At 38.8% G+C, this 22,064-nt stretch overlaps 2 protein-coding genes across 2 annotated transcripts; one reads left to right on the top strand and one right to left on the bottom strand.

Moving 5' to 3' along the window:
• Positions 1-1,573: 1,573 nt before the first annotated feature.
• coq10a (coenzyme Q10A) lies at positions 1,574-7,075 on the top strand. Its single transcript, XM_051425296.1, has 5 exons — positions 1,574-2,129; positions 3,275-3,424; positions 3,514-3,706; positions 3,934-4,035; positions 5,073-7,075. Exons 1-5 carry the CDS (start codon positions 1,978-1,980, stop codon positions 5,238-5,240), a joined length of 765 nt encoding a protein of 254 aa, XP_051281256.1. The 5' UTR covers positions 1,574-1,977; the 3' UTR covers positions 5,241-7,075.
• A 1,303-nt stretch (positions 7,076-8,378) lies between these two features.
• On the bottom strand, positions 8,379-21,150 carry cs (citrate synthase). Its single transcript, XM_051425289.1, has 11 exons — positions 20,982-21,150; positions 17,402-17,452; positions 16,967-17,074; positions 16,119-16,184; positions 15,650-15,781; positions 14,279-14,467; positions 13,785-13,984; positions 12,095-12,224; positions 11,132-11,233; positions 10,607-10,816; positions 8,379-10,512 (listed from the first exon to the last, which is right to left on the bottom strand). Exons 1-11 carry the CDS (start codon positions 21,030-21,032, stop codon positions 10,342-10,344), a joined length of 1,410 nt encoding a protein of 469 aa, XP_051281249.1. The 5' UTR covers positions 21,033-21,150; the 3' UTR covers positions 8,379-10,341.
• Positions 21,151-22,064: the final 914 nt, after the last annotated feature.

Raw genomic sequence — 22,064 nt, 5'->3', positions numbered from 1 at the left:
TGAGCGAGGATTTAAGGTGGGAGATGTTTTAATAAAAACGTAAAATAGCTGTTATTAAGCCGTTTTTTTTAAATTTAGGAACAACTTGAAGCTGTAGTTGGTAACTTTTTATATAAATTACGTTTTGGCATATTTGTGGAAACAATTTAATTTGCTTTATTGGCACGAGTGTAACAGAAAAAGAGTAAAAAAAATAATTAAACACATTAGAATTAATAAGAGCAAGAACATTGTTAACATTAAACTATGTCTTTTGCAAAAAAATGATTTAATTCAGGGGAAGCCCATTTCCACCCATGTGACAAAAAAAGGGATCGTGTTAATCAATATAATGAGAAACTTTCTCAATATTTTGACTTATTATCTAAAAATAATGAGAAACTCTCTCAAAATAATGACTTAGTATCTCAAATTTAGAAACTTTCTCAATATTTTGACTAGTATCTCAAATTTAGAAACTTTCTCAATATTTTTACTAAGTATCTAAATAATGAGGAACTTTCTCGATATTTTGACTTAGTATCTCAAAATAATGAGAAACTCTCGATATTTTGACTTATTATCAAAAAATAATGAGAAACTCTCTCAAAAAAATGACTTAGTATCTCAAATTTAGAAACTTTCTCGATATTTTGACTAAGTATCTCAAAATAATGAGAAACTCTCTCAAAATAATGACTTAGTATCTCAAATTTAGAAACTTTCTCAATATTTTTACTAAGTATCTCAAAATAATGAGGAACTTTCTTGATATTTTTACTAAGTATCTCGAAATAATGAGAAACTTTCTTGATATTTTGACTTAGTATCTCAAAATAATGAGAAACTCTTTAAAAATCTCAAAATAATGACTCAAAATAATACTTAGTATCTCAAATTTAGAAACTTTCTCAATATTTTTACTAAGTATCTCAAAATAATGAGAAACTCTCTCAAAATAATGATTTAGTATCTCAAATTTAGAAACTTTCTCAATATTTTGACTTATTATCTAAAAATAATGAGAATCTCTCAAAATAAAACTTAGTATCTCAAATTTAGGACTTCTCGATATTTTACGAATACTCAAAAAAAGGAACTTTCTAAAATTCTACAAGTATCTCAAATAATGAAAACTTCTTGATATTTTGACTTAGTATCTCAAAATAATGAGAAACTTTCTCAAAATAATGACTTAGTATCTCAAAATAATGAGAAACTCTCTCAAAATAATGACTCAGTATCTCAAATTTAGAAACTTTCTCAATATTTTTTACTAAGTATCTCGAAATAATTACTTAGTTTTTCAAAGTAATTAATAAAAAAGAAACTTTCTCAATATTCTGAAAATGCTAAAGATACTTTGAGATACTAAATCATTATTTTGAAACGGCCTTCCATATTATTATTATTATTTTTATTTTGTTTTATTTTGAAATAAACACTACATTAGCGTGTTTATTTCAAAACAAAACAATAAAATGGCATTTAAAAACGCTTTTATTTTGTAGCCGTGAACCTCCAGCACGGTGGGCGGCAGCACTTCACCACAGAGCCGTTGGCTTTACGTTGGGCCAACGGACGCTCAGAAGAAAGGAACAGTTTGTCCCACCGGCGTTTTATTCAGCAGCAGAAGGTCGTCCGCGGCTCTGCGGGGTTTGACAGTACTGTACACCAAAAGTAGTCTAAATAATTGTTATTGTAGGACGTTTTTTTTTTTTTTTGGGGGGCTTTGTGAATATTTCTGGGGGGTGAAACAAATAGAGGAACGCGGCTTTACGGGCTCGTTATGAAACGTTGCTAGCTGCTAACGTTAGCGGTTGACGTTAGCTGCGCTGACAGCACTGAAAGTGAAGGCAGCTAACTAGCCTGCTAACCGGCTAATGCTACGTGTAATATTGGGACACCCTCACTGAAGCAGGGTGTTTGAAGTGGACCACCCACTGGGTTCAGCTCCTCTAGACCCAGGATCCTTCCTTGAACTGAGCGGCTGGTTTGATGGCAGCCACCGCCAGTGCCCGGCGGTTACCCATGGGTGTGCGGACATTCAGTGACTTTCTCCAGGTCGCCGCCGTGGGCTCCCCTCGGGTGGGCTCCCCTCGGGTGGGTCGTACGGCAGCTCCGAGAGGATGTTTGCGACAAAACATCAGGTGAGCCCGTCATGGAGACACCCGAGTCTATTCTTGTAATGACAGTCGGGCTAGTCCTTCAGTACGGGGCGACTGGGTCACCTTTGGGTCGAGCAGCGGGAAGGTTACAAGCTCACTTTTATTTATTTTATATCTGGGTTTGTTTATATTTATGTTTTCTTTATCTCAGAAGTGTGACGGTTCTCCATTAAGGCAAGGGTTTAGTGGTGGCTAGTGTCACGGTTTAGACTTGTTTATAATGAATACATTCATGTAAGCAGATGCCTACAAGTCAGGGATTCACCAATATGTGTTACTAAAGTTAATTACCAATTATTATCGATCATGCAGCTGAAAGACCACAACAAGTTTTATTATAATTTAACAGATTCTACTGAAAACACAAAAATATTCAGTCAGTATTGTTTGTTAATGCCTATATCAGCTGATATAGACAGTATATTGATTAATGAGTGCATCCCCAGATAAGGATGTGCTATCTTATATTTGTATAGTTTTTTTTTTTTTTAAAGTAATGACTAACTTTACATGCAGCGTCAACAAACATTGCTAACTAAAATCCTACAAAAAAGGTAGTATGTAAGAGGTTTGGATATAAAAAGTGAGGTGACCAACACTACTTCATCGTGTGACGAGAGTGTAACAGCTCATTTGAAGTCTAAACAACCAAATAGATGTTGTTTATGGCAATTAATAATAATATAGCAAAGCAATGTTATAGCAGTACTACCCTGTGATATTGGGATATTATTTTAAAGCAATATCGGCCCATCCTTATCCCCCTAGTCTGTAATGAGGAATGTTTCTAAACACATTTGGTAACCTAGGTACAGGTTGCCTATAGGAAAACACATTGCTAAGTGGTGCAACAAGCCTGACTGGTTGCGACATTATAGGTTTTTTTGCTTTTTGCACAAATGGCCCAACTCAGAAAACACTAGCGCACTCACAAACACAGAGACCTTCCATTACCTCCTGGTGCGCTGTTGTTTGTGTACTCATTGACTTTAGTAGCTGAAAACTGGAATGTTGTGGGCCTTTTTTTTTGTTGTTGTTGTTGTTGTTGTTGTTGTGGACTGCGCCTGTGGCAGGTTGCACTCTTTCCAGAATGGGGCTCACAGGACATTTTCCTCTTACCTCTTTAGACACTTGTCATCATGTGGCATTTTGATGACAAGAACCCCCAGAGTGCTTTGCCTTCAAGACTGGGACACAATGACGGCTGTTCCTCAAAGCAGAAACTTCATCAGTCTCACCAACAAAAGGAAGGAGTACTCCGAGCGTAGGATACTTGGGTAATTTTCTCCAGTATCAGCTAGTCATATGTTGTTGTTGTTGTTGATTTTTCCATAAGTCCATAACCTTGCGTTGCTTGCTGTCGTAGGTTTTCTATGCAGGAGATGTATGATGTGGTGGCCAATGTGGACGAGTACAAGCTCTTTGTGCCCTGGTGTAAGAAGTCCCAGACCATCATGAAAAGAGCCGGCCACTCGAAAGCCCAACTTGAAGTGGGATTCCCTCCAGTTGTGGAGAGATACACATCTATGATCAGTAGTGTTCGGCCTCATCTAGTCAAGGTAAGTGCCAGTAGCTTCACTGAGTCTGTCAGTCCTGTGAATGAAGATCTGTTTAATGGCAATTGTATTTGATACTGCTACAGTTTAAATAACCTAAAAGAAAAGCCTACTGAGACACTAATACTAATTTTTTGTTTAAGTGAATAATGTTTATGATGTTAACAAGCCACCCATTGCTCAAAGCTCCTGATTGTAATCACAGAGTTTCTCTTTTGGGGGGATTTTAGGCCGTGTGTACAGATGGAAAGCTGTTCAATCACCTGGAGACGATATGGCGCTTCAGTCCTGGCATTCCCGGTTACCCTCGCACCTGCACGGTAGACTTTTCTGTAAGTAGCCTGCACCTCGCTTCTTGTGGTGATTTATTGACCGTGTATTAGACCCTCTTCATACTTTTTCTTTTTGTAATTTCCTTGATAAAAGGAATAGTTCAACATATTGGGGAAAACTTTGCCTCACACAGTGAGTACATTTCTGGCAGGTCCCATAGAAAAGCTCAGGGAAGTGACTGTGTGCTACAGTTAACTGGAAGTACATTTACGAAACCAACAAGTTAGTCTTCATCCTTGAAGTCTTTTTTTTCTTTCTTGAAAAATAGTTTGAAAACACTTCTGGTAAAGCACAAAATTCCCTTTTGGCTTTGTGTCACTCGACCAAGAAAGTTTCTATTGCGGCAACTTCTTCATTGTGGTTCAGCAAACCTTAATGGGCTAGAGAACTGCTTGTAGTGGGTGTTTTTATTTTTTTATTTCTCAGAATGAGCCTGTTCCACACTCAAACAAACCTTTATGAGCAACACAAAGCTAAAATGTTCTGTTTTATCAGAAGTGTGTTCAAATAGTAAAGTAAATAGGAAAAGGCTTATTAGCTTTCTTGCAGAGAGTTAGATGAGAAGCTGTCAAGTCTCTACAGTAATTGTAAAGCTTCAGTTGGCTTAACTGTATAAATGTATGTATAGATACTGGAAGTCGGGGGAAACGGCTAGCGAACAAAGTGTAGAAACAAGAAGTTGAGGCTTTTACGAGTGGTTATGTGTGGGATTCTATCTTTTCCTCAAGCAGTGACTTCCTGGAGTCGCTGCTCTAAGATGATGACACACCAGTGAGTCACTGCCGAGCCAAGAAATAGTTCTACATGTAACTTTTGTTACCTGAAGATAGAACCAGGCAAGCTGTTTCCCCGTGTCCACTCTTCGGTCGTATTTATGGTACAGACGCAAGAACTGTGCTCTCATCTAACCCTTAACAAGAATGCAATAAGTGTATTTTCCAAAATGTCTGTCCACTTTCTATAGTTGCCATATTTTGAGGACTAACCTGCTCTCTGGCATACACTAAAGAGATTATTATGTTTGTATCTTTAACAGATATCCTTTGAGTTCCGCTCTTTGCTGCACTCCCAGTTAGCCACCATGTTCTTCGATGAGGTTGTAAAGCAGAATGTCGCCGCGTTTGAGCGGCGAGCCTGTAAGCTCTACGGTCCAGAGACTCGCATCCCACGAGAGCTGATGTTTCACGAGGTGCATCAGACGTGATCTCAACACCCGTATTTGTCCTCATCCGGCCTTAAATCATACCAACCTTTTATTTCCTTTATCCACACGAACCTGCATGATGCTGCTTAGTCACCCATCACGTCAAGTCTCCATCGCCATCATGGCTCCTGAAGATGTTTCACAGCCGACTCCTGTAAGCATTATGTTGGAATTGCTGCCTCAACAGGTTCTCGCTAATCTCCTCCTCCTCCTCCTCCTCCTCCTCCTTGTGTTACGTCTGTCCACTTTCTGTCTACCTCCAACTTGAAGGGATCCTTGTTTAGCAGAAGGACCTCACCATTGCTCTTGCTCCATGGCAGTTACAAGCTGTATTTATGTAAACAAACAGTAAACCATTGCAACATTATGTCACCAATGGTAGAGAGTCGACTATTATTTTAAACAAACAGCACAGTGACACTCAACAAAATTTTTAACTGGGATCTTATAGTTTGACTGTGACCTGAAGGTCGTTTGCCAAACGGACACGTTCGCGAGTCACAGTGTGTCCAGTTTTTTAGTTCACCAGTTACCATCATCACTTTGATCAGCTGATAATACTGTATTAGGAAAGCTTGTTCTTTGCCTTTACTTTTATTATTCACATTTATTTCAAATGGAAGTTTATTATATCGTTTGACATATAGTAGTGAACTTGGTGCAAAACGATAACTTATTTCATCCTTTTTAATTTATCCATCAGTGGTTATATGCACATTTTTATTAGTTTTATTGGGGTTCAGATTAAATGTGCCATGTCTGGGATGTCAAGAGAGTTTGCAAAAGGGGGGGAAAAGGGTAATTTCTTATTTAGTCAGCTGTGCCCTCAATTGGCTTTGAGGTTTGGGAAATGTATCTTTTAACTTGGCTGTTGTTGTGCTGTGAGGATTGTGTTTTTGGACACCGACACCTGGCCTGCCAATTATAATAATGCCTTATTTTACAGCCCAGCGCTTGTAACTATCCCAAGATTAACAGAAGTACTCTTAACTTTGCACAAACGGAGCACCTGAATGACTCCACGGCCAGGCCAGAGAATACTGTGAAATACTTACAACAAGAATGTCACAGATCATACAGGATGTTCTGTATATTTATATTTAATGAAAATATAGTTTCAGATGATCACTAAATGGTCTGCTTTAAATCATGGGACACGTATTAATAATAATGCAAATAAGCAAATTGTAACAGGTTATGTAAAAGTTTCCCTACTCTGCTTTTTGTATTTTATGGTCCATCTTCTGAAGGTCACCAGGAGGATGTTACTCCTCTTTACATTGTGAGTATAACATACAATGCTGGGCTGTAGAATAAAACATTATCAATGTTATCATTGTCTTTGGGTTTCATGCTTATATTTTGTTGATGTTTTAGCTTTTTATTTATATCCATTATCATGCATGAATGTAATTAACAAAGGCAAATACAGTCTACTCAACATTTCCTAGTGTTTAGTGTTGCATTGTTAGGGCGTGACTACATTTAGTTGGGATTTATATTTCATATCTAAGTAGCCCATTGGCTCTTTTCCCAGAATAAAGTGCTCATAAAGTCAATTGATTGTTCTTACCATTTGAGAGGTGACTGATATGGTCAAGTTGCCACACGCCAATGGAAGAAGTCCTGGCCTTCCAGTTCATTATGTCCATGTGCTCCAAGTCTCATAATCCAATAAAAGAAAATAGTGTTTTTAAAGCTGTTTTTGGGGCTGTTGGTAAGATGACTGGAAATTAAAGCACATCAATGCATGAAGAATGTGTATTGAAGCAAAATTGGTCTGTGAATCACTGTTACGTAGAAAATCTAACTTATTAAAAGATTGTTAAATGCCATTTCTGAGTGCTATATCCTTAAGCAATGAAATAGGTTAAGTCTATTTTTTACCATATGGAACTCAGACATGTTGTTTATATTGTGTCATCTTTTATTTCTTTTGCTGGATGTTTTATTTTCAATATCTTTGATACAGATCTCATGCCAAGCTTTATTATAGTAGGTGGCAGTATTGTAATGTAAATTAAAAGCATTATTTTAATCAGAACCAGATGATAACTAGTATCAGACAGTATAAACCCAAGAAATATCTAAAGAGTATTAGATGATCATCTTAGCCCTTCAACCCTGTAGTATATTTGCACATAAATTGTCAGATTGCAGGATGACCCTTGGTCTAATAGTGGTTGTATGTACATAAGGACGGTGACACTATCACTGACTGAAGAGTTGCTACAATACAATATATTATTTTGCAGTTCACTTTTGTTGCAAGCTAAAATGTATCTTTGTAAATACTGTGGGTGTATTTCAGAGCTTTATTTAAATTAAAAAAAAAAAAAGCAGGTGGAATGAATTTCTTTGTGTGCACCAAGTCATTTACAAGTCTCATTCCTTTCTCTACATGTTTAGAGTGATCTGATTGCAGAAATGAATCCTTCAAGGTTCATTTAGATGAAGCTTTGTCGCAGCGAAACCACACAGGCAGAGTCTGTTTGGGTTCAGGGACAGAGAGTGGATGTAGCTCTTCAAAAGGCAGCTGACCAGGAAGAAACTAGAGTGGGTTGATGGTATGTGGGCCAGTTATTAATAACAGCACATAGTAGAGGTGGGCATTTGGACCTATCTTCTTTCTTTATCGCGTCAATTGTATGTATTACATTAAAGCAAGGGCTCGTCAAACATATTGTCACAGGGGAAGATATAAAACTAAATATTATGGCAAATGTAATTTATTGTAGCCCTGCAACAGGAGCCCTGGAGAATGAGACCATTAGAAATAATGATTTTGTCTCACATTCAAAAACTCGTTTCCAAAATTCAATTTGCTTCTCGTCGTACGTCTCAACAAAAGTGACTCCAGGTTGACGGAGTGAGACTTTTGCTCCCTGACAGAGTACACTGACGTGTTTTTCTGTGTTGTAATGTCATCCTCACATTACAGTCGTGACAGAAATTCTTAACAAATCATCGGTCAGCTGAGCGCACATGACCGTGACCTTCAGTGGTTGTGTATTCAGCTCTGCATTTCATTATTTATACAACACCAGATAATAAGAATATCCTCTTAACAATGATGGAAACGTTACCTTCTTTATTTTACATGTACCTTTATATACCATTAACAAAATGAGACCAACAAAGTGTTAATAAAAACCTTTATTATTTTTCATTTTTTGTTAGGTTTTCCAATATTCGCTCTTCAAAGCTTTTTCTTGCCCATTTGACCCAGCCAGCCCCCATCCCCCAAGTGTTTCTCTGATGAATCCACCTGCCATGAATTCTCCCAGTTAACATGTACAACTGTTAATGCTCCTCTAAGATCAAAATAACCACGTCTCTTGAACCACCCGCACGAAAGAACACTACAATAAAACACAAACACACCTGATGAAGCCAGAAGGAAGGTGGTAGCAGAGCGTAGAGATTCAAACATATGAGTGAACTACTACTAGTAGCGCGGCAAGAGTAGTTTGAAAAAAAAAAAATAATATAAAAGATGCATGAGCTTTTCAACCACACAAAAATGGAGTGTTGACAAACCCAGAACTTAAGAGCAAGCTTGAAACATTCAAGTGAAACACCTGAAAAACAGCACCGGCTAAAGCCCACAAAGCTAGGCGAGAAATCGTGTATATACAAGATAGCTGCGGCCTTTCTTTTTGTTCGTTGTTAGAATTTCACAGTGACCAGTGGGACTGAACACTACTACAGTTGGTAAACTATGGTAATCATTGTGGTTATTACAAGCAAGTGATCGCACAGAGCTCATACATTCAAGCTATACATATATATACCTATGTACACAAAGTATAAATAAAACCACAAAATGAGAACCCAAAGATTATTAGTTTTATACATATTCAACACCAAAAAAAGAAACCTGTAAAAAGGGACACAATCAACCTGGGAGGGTTCTACTGCTACAAATTAGGAAATCCAATCAAGCAAGTGCTCATTTTGGAGTAGTTGATGTTTAAAGCGCTCTCCTGTGGGGATAAAGTAACAAACATACACTCAAATAAGACAGGACTTTAACAAATACAAAGCCCCCCCATCCCACGTTTCATTCAAGCTTGCTCTTAAGGATTTACTACAGGCTGCCAATTACAACACCCTTCGCTCAAATCTTATCATTACTGTTACTGTACATTATTTCTTGGTTCACTACCATTCTGAAGACCCTTTGAGCAGAGACACACATTAAAAATAGGAAAGCATGTTAACAGAAAAAAAGCTGAGGAAAATAATTTCTATATCCACAAGACAGTTATTTTGATCATAGAGGGAATACAGGTCATCATTAAAAAGAAAAAACCTATAAGTTGGAGAAAAAGGGGACACCAAAGATTTAAAGGGGCAGTATCTTTTAACTGATTTTCATGTTTGTGAATGTGTATCTTGAACAGTTTGTTCATTTTACTTGTAAGGACCTTTTTTTTTTTTTTTTCTAAAACTGGAGTGTTCATAAATGGGAGTGAAACGCATGGATAGACTGGGTGGGATGACATCTGGGAACATTGCATAGAAGAAACTAAGTTGACAGTCTTGATTGGAGAAAAAAGGTATTTTGCTTGCGGATATCCTCTAAAACAAATCACTGCATTAGCCAAAAGCAGGAAAGCTTGAGACGGGTATTTAACTTTAGATATTTAAAGAAATATGAAGGAAGTAATTCACTCCCACAATTCCCTTTGGATGCCACTGCCTATTCATAGTTCAGACCTTGTGCCCAATGAAAAACACGCAGGCACTGCACAGGGGAAAATCTTAGCAATGCTAGCAGACTTCTAATGGTACATAGTTTGAGCCTACTATGGGTTAACATGTATGTGTGTCTGAAGTTTTTACCGCTCATGTTCCAAATATGGAGACATGATAGGAAAACCTGTCAGTGGTTACCTAAACACACTTCAACACTAATGGTGTGACGATTTAAAAAGGCCCTTCTTTCGTGAAATGACATTAAAAGAGTACTGTCTCTTTGAATCCCATTGAATCCCTGGGGTTGGAAATGACAGGGGGTCAATTTATGTCTGGTTTTTTGATATTTCCACCTCCTCCCACCCTTCACACTAACCCCCAGCTCATTTCAGGTGGTTCTTCAGCCTGACTTGACTCCCACCAGTTTCATCAGTCCATCTGTGCTCATGGACTTGGGGCGCTCCAAGGGGAAGCCGAGGGCTCTACTCCACACCAGCTGAGCGAGCACGCCGAGAGCTCGGGACACACCGAACAGCACAGTGTAGTAATTCATTTCAGTCATTCCATAATACTGCACAGACAGGGAAAACAGACACGGATCAGAATCTGTATTTGCAACCATAACATGACAAGCGTAGGATTATATGCCATCATGCATGTCTTACCTGCAGCAGCACTCCGCTGTGGGCATCGACATTGGGCCAGGGGTTCTTGGCCTTGCCCTGCTCCAGGAGCACGTTGGGCACAATCTTATAAAGCTGGGCAACCAACTTGAACATGGGGTCGTTGGGCAGGTGCTTCAGGGCAAACTCACGCTGGCAGGTGTAACGGGGGTCAGTCTTCCTCAGGACAGCATGGCCATAGCCTGGCACAACCTATAAAGAGAGAAGAGAGAGTTGAGGTATTTTTCTCAACTTTTTAACCCGTACAACCTACCAATCTTTGCATAGCATTTTTTTAGAACATTTAAGTGCTCATTAAAAAGAAAATACCCAGGCTATGTCATTTTATTTAAAATTTTATATTGCAATCTCAAGCTGTCAAAAGGCAGAGTCCTTGTGACAGATAAATTACTTCCTAATTGAGTAAGGTCGTCCCCAAAAAAAAAACAATGGATGACAGGTTATCTGAAAAAAAAAATGAGTTCATAATGATGATGAGAATTAGTAGTGTAGGTTGTGTGTCCTTACCCTGCCAGATTTAAGTGTGTTCCAGATGTAATCCCTCATTAAGTCATCAGAAACTTCTCCACCCATCTCCTTCTGCAGGGCAGTCAGCCACACCAGCACCTCCTGTGAGACGCAGAAGAAAACACACACTAATGAGTTAAAACTGTGAATTTCAAGATTGGTGTGTACAGTGTAAACAGTAAAAATACCACAGCAGGGGGAATGTAGCAGAAACCAGTTCACACATACACTCTGTATGTGTTCTGGGAATTTTAAATGTCAGCATCATGTTTGAAAAAAAAACGACTAGGAAGTAAATGAGAACAAAACCTGTCATCTTCGGATCGGGGCACTATCAGATTGACTAATTATCTAATAATAAAACTGATGGCAGAACTTATTTGAGGGGGTTTGGGGAATTTTGATTAAGATTGAGATTAATTAACTTAAAAAATAAGTTACAATTCAACACTGAGGCAGCCTGTGTGAGAACTTAAAACTCTTCCTATGTGTTATTATTATCCTCTCTGCTGTTCACCTGCTGTGCACCACCAAGTGAGGAGAAAAATAAAACTCAACCCTAAACTGTCACGTGTGGAAAGAGCTGACAAGAAATAGTTTCAATAGGACACACAGCAGACATTTTGACTTGTCACAGTAAGAAAAACACAGGTGTTACTAATAACAATGGCTCCATTTTGTTTAAGTGTCCCAGATAGCCATGGCAGCGTGACAGTGAGCCAGCAGGCACAATACTGGGACCCTGAAACTGAAGCAGCTTAATATAATTCAAACCATTATCAAATGTATTATACCTGTACCTTTCCTGCTGTGATATGTCAAAATGTCTGAGAAAAAGGCTTATTGTGAGACTACTTTAGGGATGAAATAAACACTGCCGTACACCAACTTTTGAAGCCTACAAAATTGCATCTGATCTATATGTGAAAATACAGTGGAAATAATAGTTTTCTTGGCACAAACCTGATTGGCCAGGCCATGCAGAGGACCAGCCAGACCATTCATGGCAGCACTGAAGGACAGGTAGGGGTCAGACAGGGCACTACCCACCAAGTGGCTGGTGTGGGCACTGACGTTGCCACCTTCATGGTCACTGTAACATTACAAAAAAACCCCAACAAAAACAGTTATAATTCAAAACATAAAAAATGGCCTTCCCTACACTGAAATTGATTTGGGCGCACCGGTGCTCCTGACCAGTTCCAAATTATTCATGCGTCAAATATTTTTAAGGTTGGTTTTTTCATTGGTGCTTCAAGAAATCTGTAAATATAGTTTTGGTGTAATTTCTTATCACGCATGCAGCCTTTCCTCTCCTCTGTGTGTCGGTGCATGAGGGCGAGGCTTAGCTCCTTTACCCTGCACACACACACACACACAGCTGCAGAGAAGTTGTGTGAGAATGTAAAACCCAGTTGAAGCGAATGATATTACTCAAGTTCACAACAACTATGCTTGTTACCTGCGTGCAAGTAAAGCTTTCACAACTAAAAAGCCAGTAGAGAGTAATTCATCAAAAGAGCTGTTGAACAAGCATTAACTTGCAGAAAAGTGACTAAATGTTTTAGCCATAGTATGCTCCTTAGGCTAATTGTTATGAACAATATGAACCAAACCGTAATGAGCCCATGTATTGTAATTTTTAGTACATGCCTGTTGGTCTTCTGGCTGTGGTGGCAGCAGCCCACTCCCACCTGCCCAACTCCACTAAAGTACCTGGTACTTTTCACTGTGTTCCTAAATGTTTTTATTTAGGAGCACATTTACTCCTTGGGGATAAAGTTGGTCATGCCCTGCATTTACTTACCCTGTGTGTAATAAATAATAACTATATTCACCAGCACTCTGATATTGGGTCACTTTGATAGCACATGTTCTGCTTGTGGCACTGGTTTGATGCCTACACAAACCACAGATTGTGGGTAGCAGCCAATTCAGGCTAGCAGGACTGTTTGAACAGCAGAAGTTGCATCACACACTGCAATAATGAGGAATCTCCTGGGAACTTTGACAAGCTCGTACATGGCGTGGCTAAACAATTCAGACGAATGTACCTTTATCATCATGTAAGGTGCCCTGAATTGATAATGTTCAGTAAATAATCTCACATTAAATGTTTAATGTTCTAAATCCAGATGTTAGGTCTGGCGCTCTGGAGATGACAGACCTTTTGCAACAAGAGGGTTCCTTCAGTAACATTACGCTGCATATTTTAGTATCAAGTGTTATATAAGCCTAATAGTGGACAATTATTTTGGTTAAACTGATGACTTGCGCAATTCTGGATATATATATATATATATAGATATCTATATATATGCGCTTTATACAGCTTATGTTTTGATATATCGTTTGATATAGATGTTAGAAATAAGTATTCTTAAATTCAATGAATAAAACCAGTATTATCTTAGCCCTTGGGCACAGAAACAGATTCACAATTTAAATTGGATACCACTTTAAACTGTGAATCTTTGTGAAAACACTTCATCTGAGTTTTGCTTCAAGCTCAACATTTAATTTACATTAAAATTGCATGACTTTGATCCAAGTGTGACTTGAAGCATAAGTGGAGCATAAATCCTCAAAATGCTGAGAACCCCACTTCAAAGCTAGTTTATAATCTAAAAAAAGGTATGTGTTCAAGTTGCACCTGTGGATGGTGAGGTAGAGCCTCATTAGCTCAGTGAATTGGGCATCACTGTAGCCCAGCATGTTGGAGAAGTTGTGGGACCAGTCCAGGTTGGAGTCGATGGCTCCGATACTGCTGCCTTCGCGATACAGGTTGCGGTAGATCTTTGCAGCAATGCAGGGCAGCTTGGCAATCAAGTCCATGGAGTCCTCATAGACAAACTAGGAGAACCAATGTAAAAAGGATTTGGAAAAAGGGCATGGAACCAGACCAAAAGTCAACAGCCATGCTAACAGCCCTGTGAGGCTGTAACACTCTTTACACAACTGAAAAAAACACTGTGGATTCATCATCTTAGGACCATGAATATCCGTACCAAATTCAATCCAACCAATTCAAGATATTTTAATTTGGACAAACATTTCCACTCTAGTGCCAAGTCACCAGCCTGTTTTCAGATGTGTTTTCAGATGTGTTTTCAGATGTGTTTTCTGTGTGTCCAGATGTGAACTCACCTCCCAGTACTTGGTCTTGTGGACACCCTCAGAGTAGGCCCGTGCAAAGCTGCTCTCACTGTTCAGAGCTGTGATGGCAGCACTGAACTGAGACATGGGGTGTAGGTTTGTGGGGAAGTTATCCAACATGGTGACAACGTGAGAGGGAAGTGCTGCTCTCTTTGCCCACTCTTTGGACACCCAGTTCACCTGAAGAAACAGGAGCACACAATATAAGCGGGTGACCGGAGATATTCACTTTCGTGTTCTTTCCATGTCATGTTTATATGTTTTTGACAATGTGTGCAACAGGCAAACATACACAGATTTAGTTGTAACCGTACTTTTCCACCAAACATGACTATACACAACCACACCGTCAAGAAAGAGCCTAAGCTGTTCAAGTACAATGTTTGGTTTATTTTACGGAGGGGGGGGGGATTATTTAACTAACGTCCTTAGCTACAGTAGCTGACTTCTCTGAGTCAATTGCAGATCATATCAAAGAACAAAGGGCAAAGAGGTGAAAGCTATTTCTTCAGTGAAAAGATTCAGCTAAAAGGAGAAAGCTTATCAGTCACTTTATCCTCATTTCACCTATTCAGGAGATAGCCATCAGCAATAAAATGCCTATTTAGGTCACAAACTTCCTCGTTTCCCATTTATACAAAATTTCTACCTTATATAAGACTGTTGTAAGACCAGCCAAACATCTTTTGATCACCTTTCCCATGTTTATAACAAGTCAATAATCATCATTAGAGCCCAGACGATACTATCAGCTGATAGTGTCGAATCGCAAACAGCTGGTATTATATCGGTATCTGTGTATATGTTATATAATATGGAATACATATACAATGCAGGAAAAAAATGCTTGTGGTAATATAGTGCTGTAACTGCAAAGTCTGTGCAGCAGGGTGCACTGCAATGTACAATACTATTTACAATACAGGTCTTAGCAATGTCAGCAAGAATTGGTTGACACAATAAAGATTAAATTATTCAACATGTTGAAGAATATTTGACTTAAATATTATAAAGTTATATGTTCAAGAAAGCAGCCTATTGAGTTCCTTTAGATATTCATACTGGTGCAAAATTTGTGAACAATAGATCTATTTTCTAGCTCAAAACGTCACTATAAATGGTATTGGTAGGGCTCTAGTAATCATGTTATCCCTCATATATTATGGAGTTCCTCTTTTAACTAATCATTAATCTGCATATTTAATTTTGAAAATGCTGAAACAGCGAAGGGACATCCTGTCAAAATCTGACGAGCAGCGTTTGAGATGCACTGACAGATGGATGTAGAGAATGAACAGCTGCAGCTCCCTCATTATAGCTCTATTGTATTCTTTGTAGCTTCAGCGCTCCTGTTCCACTCACCTGCTCCTCAGTGGGCACCTGTCCTGTGACCAACAGCCAAAAGAGACCCTCGGGCAGCGGCTCCTCACCTCCTGGAGCTTTAGGCAGCAACTTCTGACACTCTGGAATGCTGTAGCCCCGGAAACGGATACCCTGTGTATCAACAGAGAGAACAAGAGATGCAAAGGTGATTATACATATTCAACTTATCCTGAAATGGCCCATCAAGTGAGTGCTGGCAAGCTGCCAACATGAGCTCCAAGTCTAACCACTGAATTTTGATGATTCAATATCTCATTACATGTGGTGGCCTGCTAAAAAAAGATAGATAACAGCAATTCCACTCTGCCACTAAAGGCTGCTTCAGTAAGAAAGCAATCAAGGTTAAGTGCCTTTGAGGCAGGCTAATCTCATACAGGCAAAGGGTGTTCAAACTATAAAGCCACTGTAAGAATCATAATGCTTTGTGCCACTCATGAGCCATACTGACCTCATCAGGATCCAACACGGAGGTCTCATACACCAGACCCTTCATTCCCCTCATACCTCCATAGACCTGTGGATGAAAACAACAAGCATATAAAGACATTACATATTGAAAACTGTCTTATTAAGACGATATATACAGTTGTAAATATAACAGTTATGTAAAGCCAAAATCTACTGACTGCTCTGAGTGGAGCAGAACAATTGCTAATCTTGGTTATCAATTGCTGCCATGTATTTTACAAAGACGGGAAGAAATAACCTAAATCCAATTCAACGTTAAGTGTGTAACATTATGCACTGGAATTAGAAAATAACAATAAATAGACGTACATAACATCAGCTGAATGCTTACTTCTTGTTGTTAAAGTGAAACAGACTCTTGTCAAGACCCAAATTCTTTTTTCTAAAAAACCCAAAGGCAAGTAGCGAGAGGTCAGAAGTGAAATGCGTGATAAACAGAGGAGGACGATGCAGTTGTTGGACTGGTGTGTGTGCGTGAGTGTATATGGGAGCTGTGCGAGTTGGCAGTGTACAGTAGATGTTTGAGTGACTCAGCTAAAAAACGCCTCCACTGGCGGGTATCAGTGCAGCTTCATATTGTGACCTCTGAGGGACATGACCGAACAGTGACACCCGACACAGTAAATAAGGCTCGACAGGCCCAGACAGATTAGGTGAAGCCAATATGCCACGTCTCATCTACGACATGGTTGATGGCTTCATGCTCCTTCCTAAAGAATTTATTAAAAGAATCTGGCTTTGTTTCTTATTGGTTTGTATTTCTGATTTTATTTGGATCCCTTGACACATACCCTTTATTTGGTCATAACATCCCAAGAAGTCACTCACCATGTCAACAGTAACCTGTCCTATGTTGGTTTTGCCATACTGTTGTTTAAAGTTCTTGATCCTGGTCTGTTCTTTAGGGATAAGGTCTGCCAGAACATCCTTCAGATTCTGTAAAAACACAACATTTAATCAGTCATGCCCTTGATCAAACATCTAGATCAAACAACTCCAAGCACACAGACTACCACTTAAACATATAATATAGAAAAAAAACAAAAGACGTAGATAACTAGAGGCAAGTAAAAAACATAATTACAGATTTCTCTAGGATTTTTTGTTGGAAACATTTGGTATAATAAGTACACAACTCAACAAAATGTACAGCAGGTCTAGTCGGTTTTAAACATTTAAATGCAAAAATGTTACACAGTATACATTTAAGCTACAGATTAATAACAATGCAGGAAGTAAAGGGACTGTTTGTAGTGTACTTACTGTTGTTGATGCGCTGGCATTTCTGGCAGCCACGAGGAAGTAGGTGGCATTCTGTAGAATAGACAAAGAAAGAATACAATTATAAGTATTACTATAATTCACAACCACAAAGCTAAATTTAAAAAAAAAAAAAAAAGGCCTGACATGAGGAACTTAAAATTAAAATATTATCTATAAATATCTTAAAATATTATGGACAATAACAGACTTCCTTCCTCTTAGCTTAAGACCACATTATATATAGAAATCTCCAGTTCAGTTGTTGAAAGGAGTAAACAAAGACAGACTTGAAATCATTCAACTTTAAGTAGTACTGGCCAATATCATGTATAATATGAATTTTACATATACTGCCATAGCTGAAACAACTGTAACTCTTCAACAGGTAGCAATATTGTTTTACCAGGGCAAGCTGTGTAAAGTGTACTGACAGGTGAGATGTATTAACCCTTCTTACTACCAGTTATAACTTTATAACTCACAACTAACTATCTCCAAACAGGGCAAACCCCCTATGGCACATAACAATTTGTGACTATTTGTTTTTTACTTAAATACTACTACTAAGTATTTAATGTCAGTTTATGTTGTTAATACAACGGTCATGCACTCGTGCTCTGCAATAATTTAAAAAGGGACTCAGAAAGCAGTGGCACTCCCATCCAAGAGTAACAACGACACAGAGGTTGCCACATTTCAGAACAGCGGTGTACATATACACCTGCAGGCATATTGATTTCCTAAAGAATGGATTTAATGCCATTTAAAAATATATATATATATATATATATATATATTTGCGTTGCTGTTGGCCTGGTATCCTGCGAGGCCTTAATGCTAGTAATTAATCCAGGATCTAAATTATTAATCCCTCCTTCCTTATATTGACAAGCACTTCTTTTCTTCCCTCTGCATAACTGAACTGGACAGATCACTACAAACGACTGTAAGAGTAACTAATGGTGACTGAGGACTAAGACATTTACAAACTCAAGGCTGATTGCTAATGAAGTGAAGATATTCAGAGTCATACAATGACGCATTTCACAGTCACCAGTCTACAATGTCAATATGTAGGATTGATTCATGTGGTTTCCAGTTTTCCATCACTCTTTTATGTTGGTGTCAAACAATAAACATACAGGATTTGTTCCTTACTCAAAGTGACCCTGTATTTTTTCAGTCATCTTAACTATTTCACAATTCTTGAATTTCATGCTAGTTGATTGAACATGTGATGTTTGGAAATGTTGTCCACTGCTTAATAAGGCTGCTAAATACTAAGAGTAGGGAAATAATAAATGAAAACACTATGTAAGAGAGAAAAAACAGTAAGAATCCACAACAAAAGATAACAAATATTAGCAGCAGCAGTTGCACATGGGCAATAGATTGCACAGTGAATAAAGACATGAAAGGATTGTGAGTGTTTTTGTATTGTAACTGGAGGTCTCCTATAATAATGGACTTAGACCCTAGTATTAATATGCTGCAATGTGACTCGCAAAAAAATAAATAAACAGTAAATAAAGTGCATTTTTATAAGCATTAATATAATATATATAAGCAGTATTTAATGTTTTGCTGATTGAGATAAGTCTAGAAATATTCAGGTGGTTTTTGCAAGGAGATCCTTACAAGTTGGTACGTATTTGCCCAGATAAGCTGAGTGATGGAAAAGAAAATTACGCATGACATGAGGAACCAAACCTTCTCTATAATTAATGGCGCTTGGGTTCTTAAGCCTTGGACTGTTGTTGGAACAAGACCAAGGGACGTAGGAGAGATTTAAAAAACTACCGGCCCTGGTTATGAAAGTGTTTGGAGGCTAGTAATCTTGTTGGAAGCTCAGTGACAGTAGTGAGAAGTCGAGCCTGGTGCTTCTCACAGCTGAAACAGGACTACTCTGTCAGCTTATTAAAATTATCAATGGGAGAGGGAGGAGTCTGGGGACAGCTGGCTCTGCTCCCAATGGGATCCCCTCCCCACAAACACAACTGGTGAGGGTGGATAAAGGAGTGACAAGGCTCACAGAAACAAAAGGTAGGATCTTGCGTCACCACACACACACACACACACTACACAGCTGAGTGAGAGATTATGTAACAGCTCAGGGTCTTAAATATAGAGCGCCAGTTTCACTCAGTCACTCCCAGCTTCCTGCCTGGGAGAAAGGTTAAACCAACTGCACTGGACAAAAGGGTATATGAGTCAAATCAGAGTGTGTGATAAAGAAACCAACAAATAAATAATTGATTTATCACCGACTAAACATTCTCTTAAATAAACTAAAACTACCTGGCTTGAGAAAGCAACTTTGCTGTTGGCAAACAGTCATTTGTGTGTCATTTAGTGACTGCTACATGTAAGAAACTCTACATTTATTCTAAAAATCAACCATTAACACGACACAAACACAAAAACTATCTGAATAAACTATTATAAGAACACCACATGTATTCTGTCCTTGCTCTCAATCACATGATTTTAAGTCATAGTCCAGAGGCAAAAAGATTTTATGGTCAAAAAAATGATATGCAATGACAAAGAAAACTGCTTACTAATTACTTTCCTGAGCAAAGATTACAACTGATATTACAGGACTGATAACAGGAACATGATAGCTCCCAGTCTGTCAGTCTGTATAGAGTTCACAGATGGGGTTGGGTTCAGGGGGGCATTAAGTTGGTAGTACTAGAAGTTCTTCAGCTGTGGGTGACACAAGTTGATATGAGGGCTCATTAAGTGTGAGTAGTCTGTGCTGGGAGGTCAGTGGAGTAAGACAGTAGGTTAGGGTGACTGGAAGGAAGGTTACAGTCAGCACAGAGGGCATTTTACTTAATCACTGGCAGTGTTTCAGGTGCAGCCTTCAGGTGGGGGAATTATGACATACTGAGTTAACTATTAAAGCAATTCCCCCCATTTTATAATAATTTCCAATCACGCTAAGATGATTCATCTGAGATTACATGTGTTAACACTGCTGCTGGATGGCTGAATCCACCCTAAAAGACTCGCTGACACAGGGTTATGCAACTTTTTGCACATGCAAAAACATCTTCAGGACCTCGTTAAATGAGGTGCAGTCAGATAATGGGCTGAAATCTTAACGTGAAGGTCAACGGAGGTGGTGAAGAAACGCAAAGTTAAGAGGGGGAAGAGTTTACGAGCGAATACGGCGCTTGTAACCTATCAAAATAAAAACTAATTCCTCATTAGAAATACTAAAAGAAACGACACAGGCTCACGGTCCAGTCTCTCCTGGTTACAGACTCGGTGACAATACAAGGCCAACACAGACACCCACGGCTGCCATGCTAACGTTAGCGAGCCAACATGACACAAGTTCACACACACACAAAACAACGTTTAAGTAAGTAAAGCGGAGAAAAAAATAAATAAAAACCTCCTATTTTAACATTTTAAAAAATACCTCGCCACGCTAGCACCTCCACATTGTGACATACAAGGCCAACGCTTGCCGTTACGTCGTTAGCCTCCAGGAGCTAACCTCCCAACAGCTTTTGATAAAGTGGAAATCGAGGCCGGGTTTTATTTTATATTTTTAAAGTCCTCTTACCTTGGAATTGAGCAGTTTGGGTGCTAGCCTGCTGACCGACAGGAAGGACATTGTGTCTGTGTAAAAGTGTTATTTCCACTTATTCTTTACGACTCAGGAAGCCGCTGCCGGTGCACCGCGGAGCTGGTTGAAGGTGCCCCTCCGGAAAGCAGAAGGTTGAAGAGGGATTGTGGCCCGCAAGTAGCGCCACTGTTGATTGGACGATGGGCTGAGTCCGTGCGATGGCGTATATTGATTTGATTGGCTGGCGGGCCACTTGGGGTGCGCGCTGATTGGCCCTGTGTTTGTGACGGCAGCTGAGGGTCGGGTAAGCTTTATAAAGTCTCTGCACTCAATTATTGGGATATTGATTACAGTTGATGAAGAATCTGTTCCAGATACCCTTGTCTGGATAATTTAACAAATAATCTCCACTCTCTACACCAATCTTTATTTTTTCTTTATTCCTCTGTACAGTTTTTCCTGAAGGGACCCATTTTCTAGGATTTAAACTTATCACTCCTGGATTAAGTAACATATTTTAGGGAATTCTTTATACAAATCTCTGTCTGTATTATGTATTATATATAATTTTTTAACAATCATACACACTTAATAGGTTTCTTTTTTGGCAAATTCAGTGTTTTCTTGTCCCTGATGCTTGGTCATTATTCTGTTAGACAATTTACCAAACAATTACTAATAATACTTTACTTCACATTTACTTTTCTTCCCAGAAGTGAACCAGATGCTGAGATATAGGCCTACTGTATATTTTTTTTAAGTTTTCGTACACGCCTTAAAATCAAGAAGGCCTCACGACCCTCCTCCATGAAGCTTTGGCCACCCATAGTAGGGGTCCCGACCCCCAGGTTGGGAACCACAGGGTCAAAGGACATCTTTCATGTGGCTCTAAAACAATGGACTTTACTCCTAAAACTTCTCCACTACATCAAAATGTGGTATCAAGCTCAACAAGAAACATTAAAATAAAGACACTGCGACTTGGTTACCTGAATTTAATCCCAACTTCATTTCCAATTGAAAAAATATGCCTACTATTTTTGCCAGTGATCCTCAGCTGCATCTATATATACTCTTTTA

This window comes from Dicentrarchus labrax, unplaced genomic scaffold (genome assembly GCF_905237075.1).
Source record: "Dicentrarchus labrax unplaced genomic scaffold, dlabrax2021, whole genome shotgun sequence".
Classification (NCBI taxonomy): domain Eukaryota; kingdom Metazoa; phylum Chordata; class Actinopteri; family Moronidae; genus Dicentrarchus; species Dicentrarchus labrax.
Note: the sequence above shows the minus strand (reverse complement) of the source record. Positions and strands in the feature narration are given on the sequence as shown.

Coding starts and splice junctions, on each gene's coding strand:
- coq10a (XM_051425296.1), top strand. CDS start 1,978: ATGGCAGCCACCGCCAGTGCCCGGCGGTTACCCATGGGTGTGCGGACA. Junction 3,707..3,933: donor TTCGGCCTCATCTAGTCAAG/GTAAGTGCCAGT, acceptor GGGGGATTTTAG/GCCGTGTGTACAGATGGAAA. Junction 4,036..5,072: donor CCTGCACGGTAGACTTTTCT/GTAAGTAGCCTG, acceptor TATCTTTAACAG/ATATCCTTTGAGTTCCGCTC.
- cs (XM_051425289.1), bottom strand. CDS start 21,032: ATGTCCTTCCTGTCGGTCAGCAGGCTAGCACCCAAACTGCTCAATTCC. Junction 13,985..14,278: donor ACAAGACCAAGTACTGGGAG/GTGAGTTCACAT, acceptor TGGTTCTCCTAG/TTTGTCTATGAGGACTCCAT. Junction 10,513..10,606: donor ACAGCGGAGTGCTGCTGCAG/GTAAGACATGCA, acceptor CTGTCTGTGCAG/TATTATGGAATGACTGAAAT.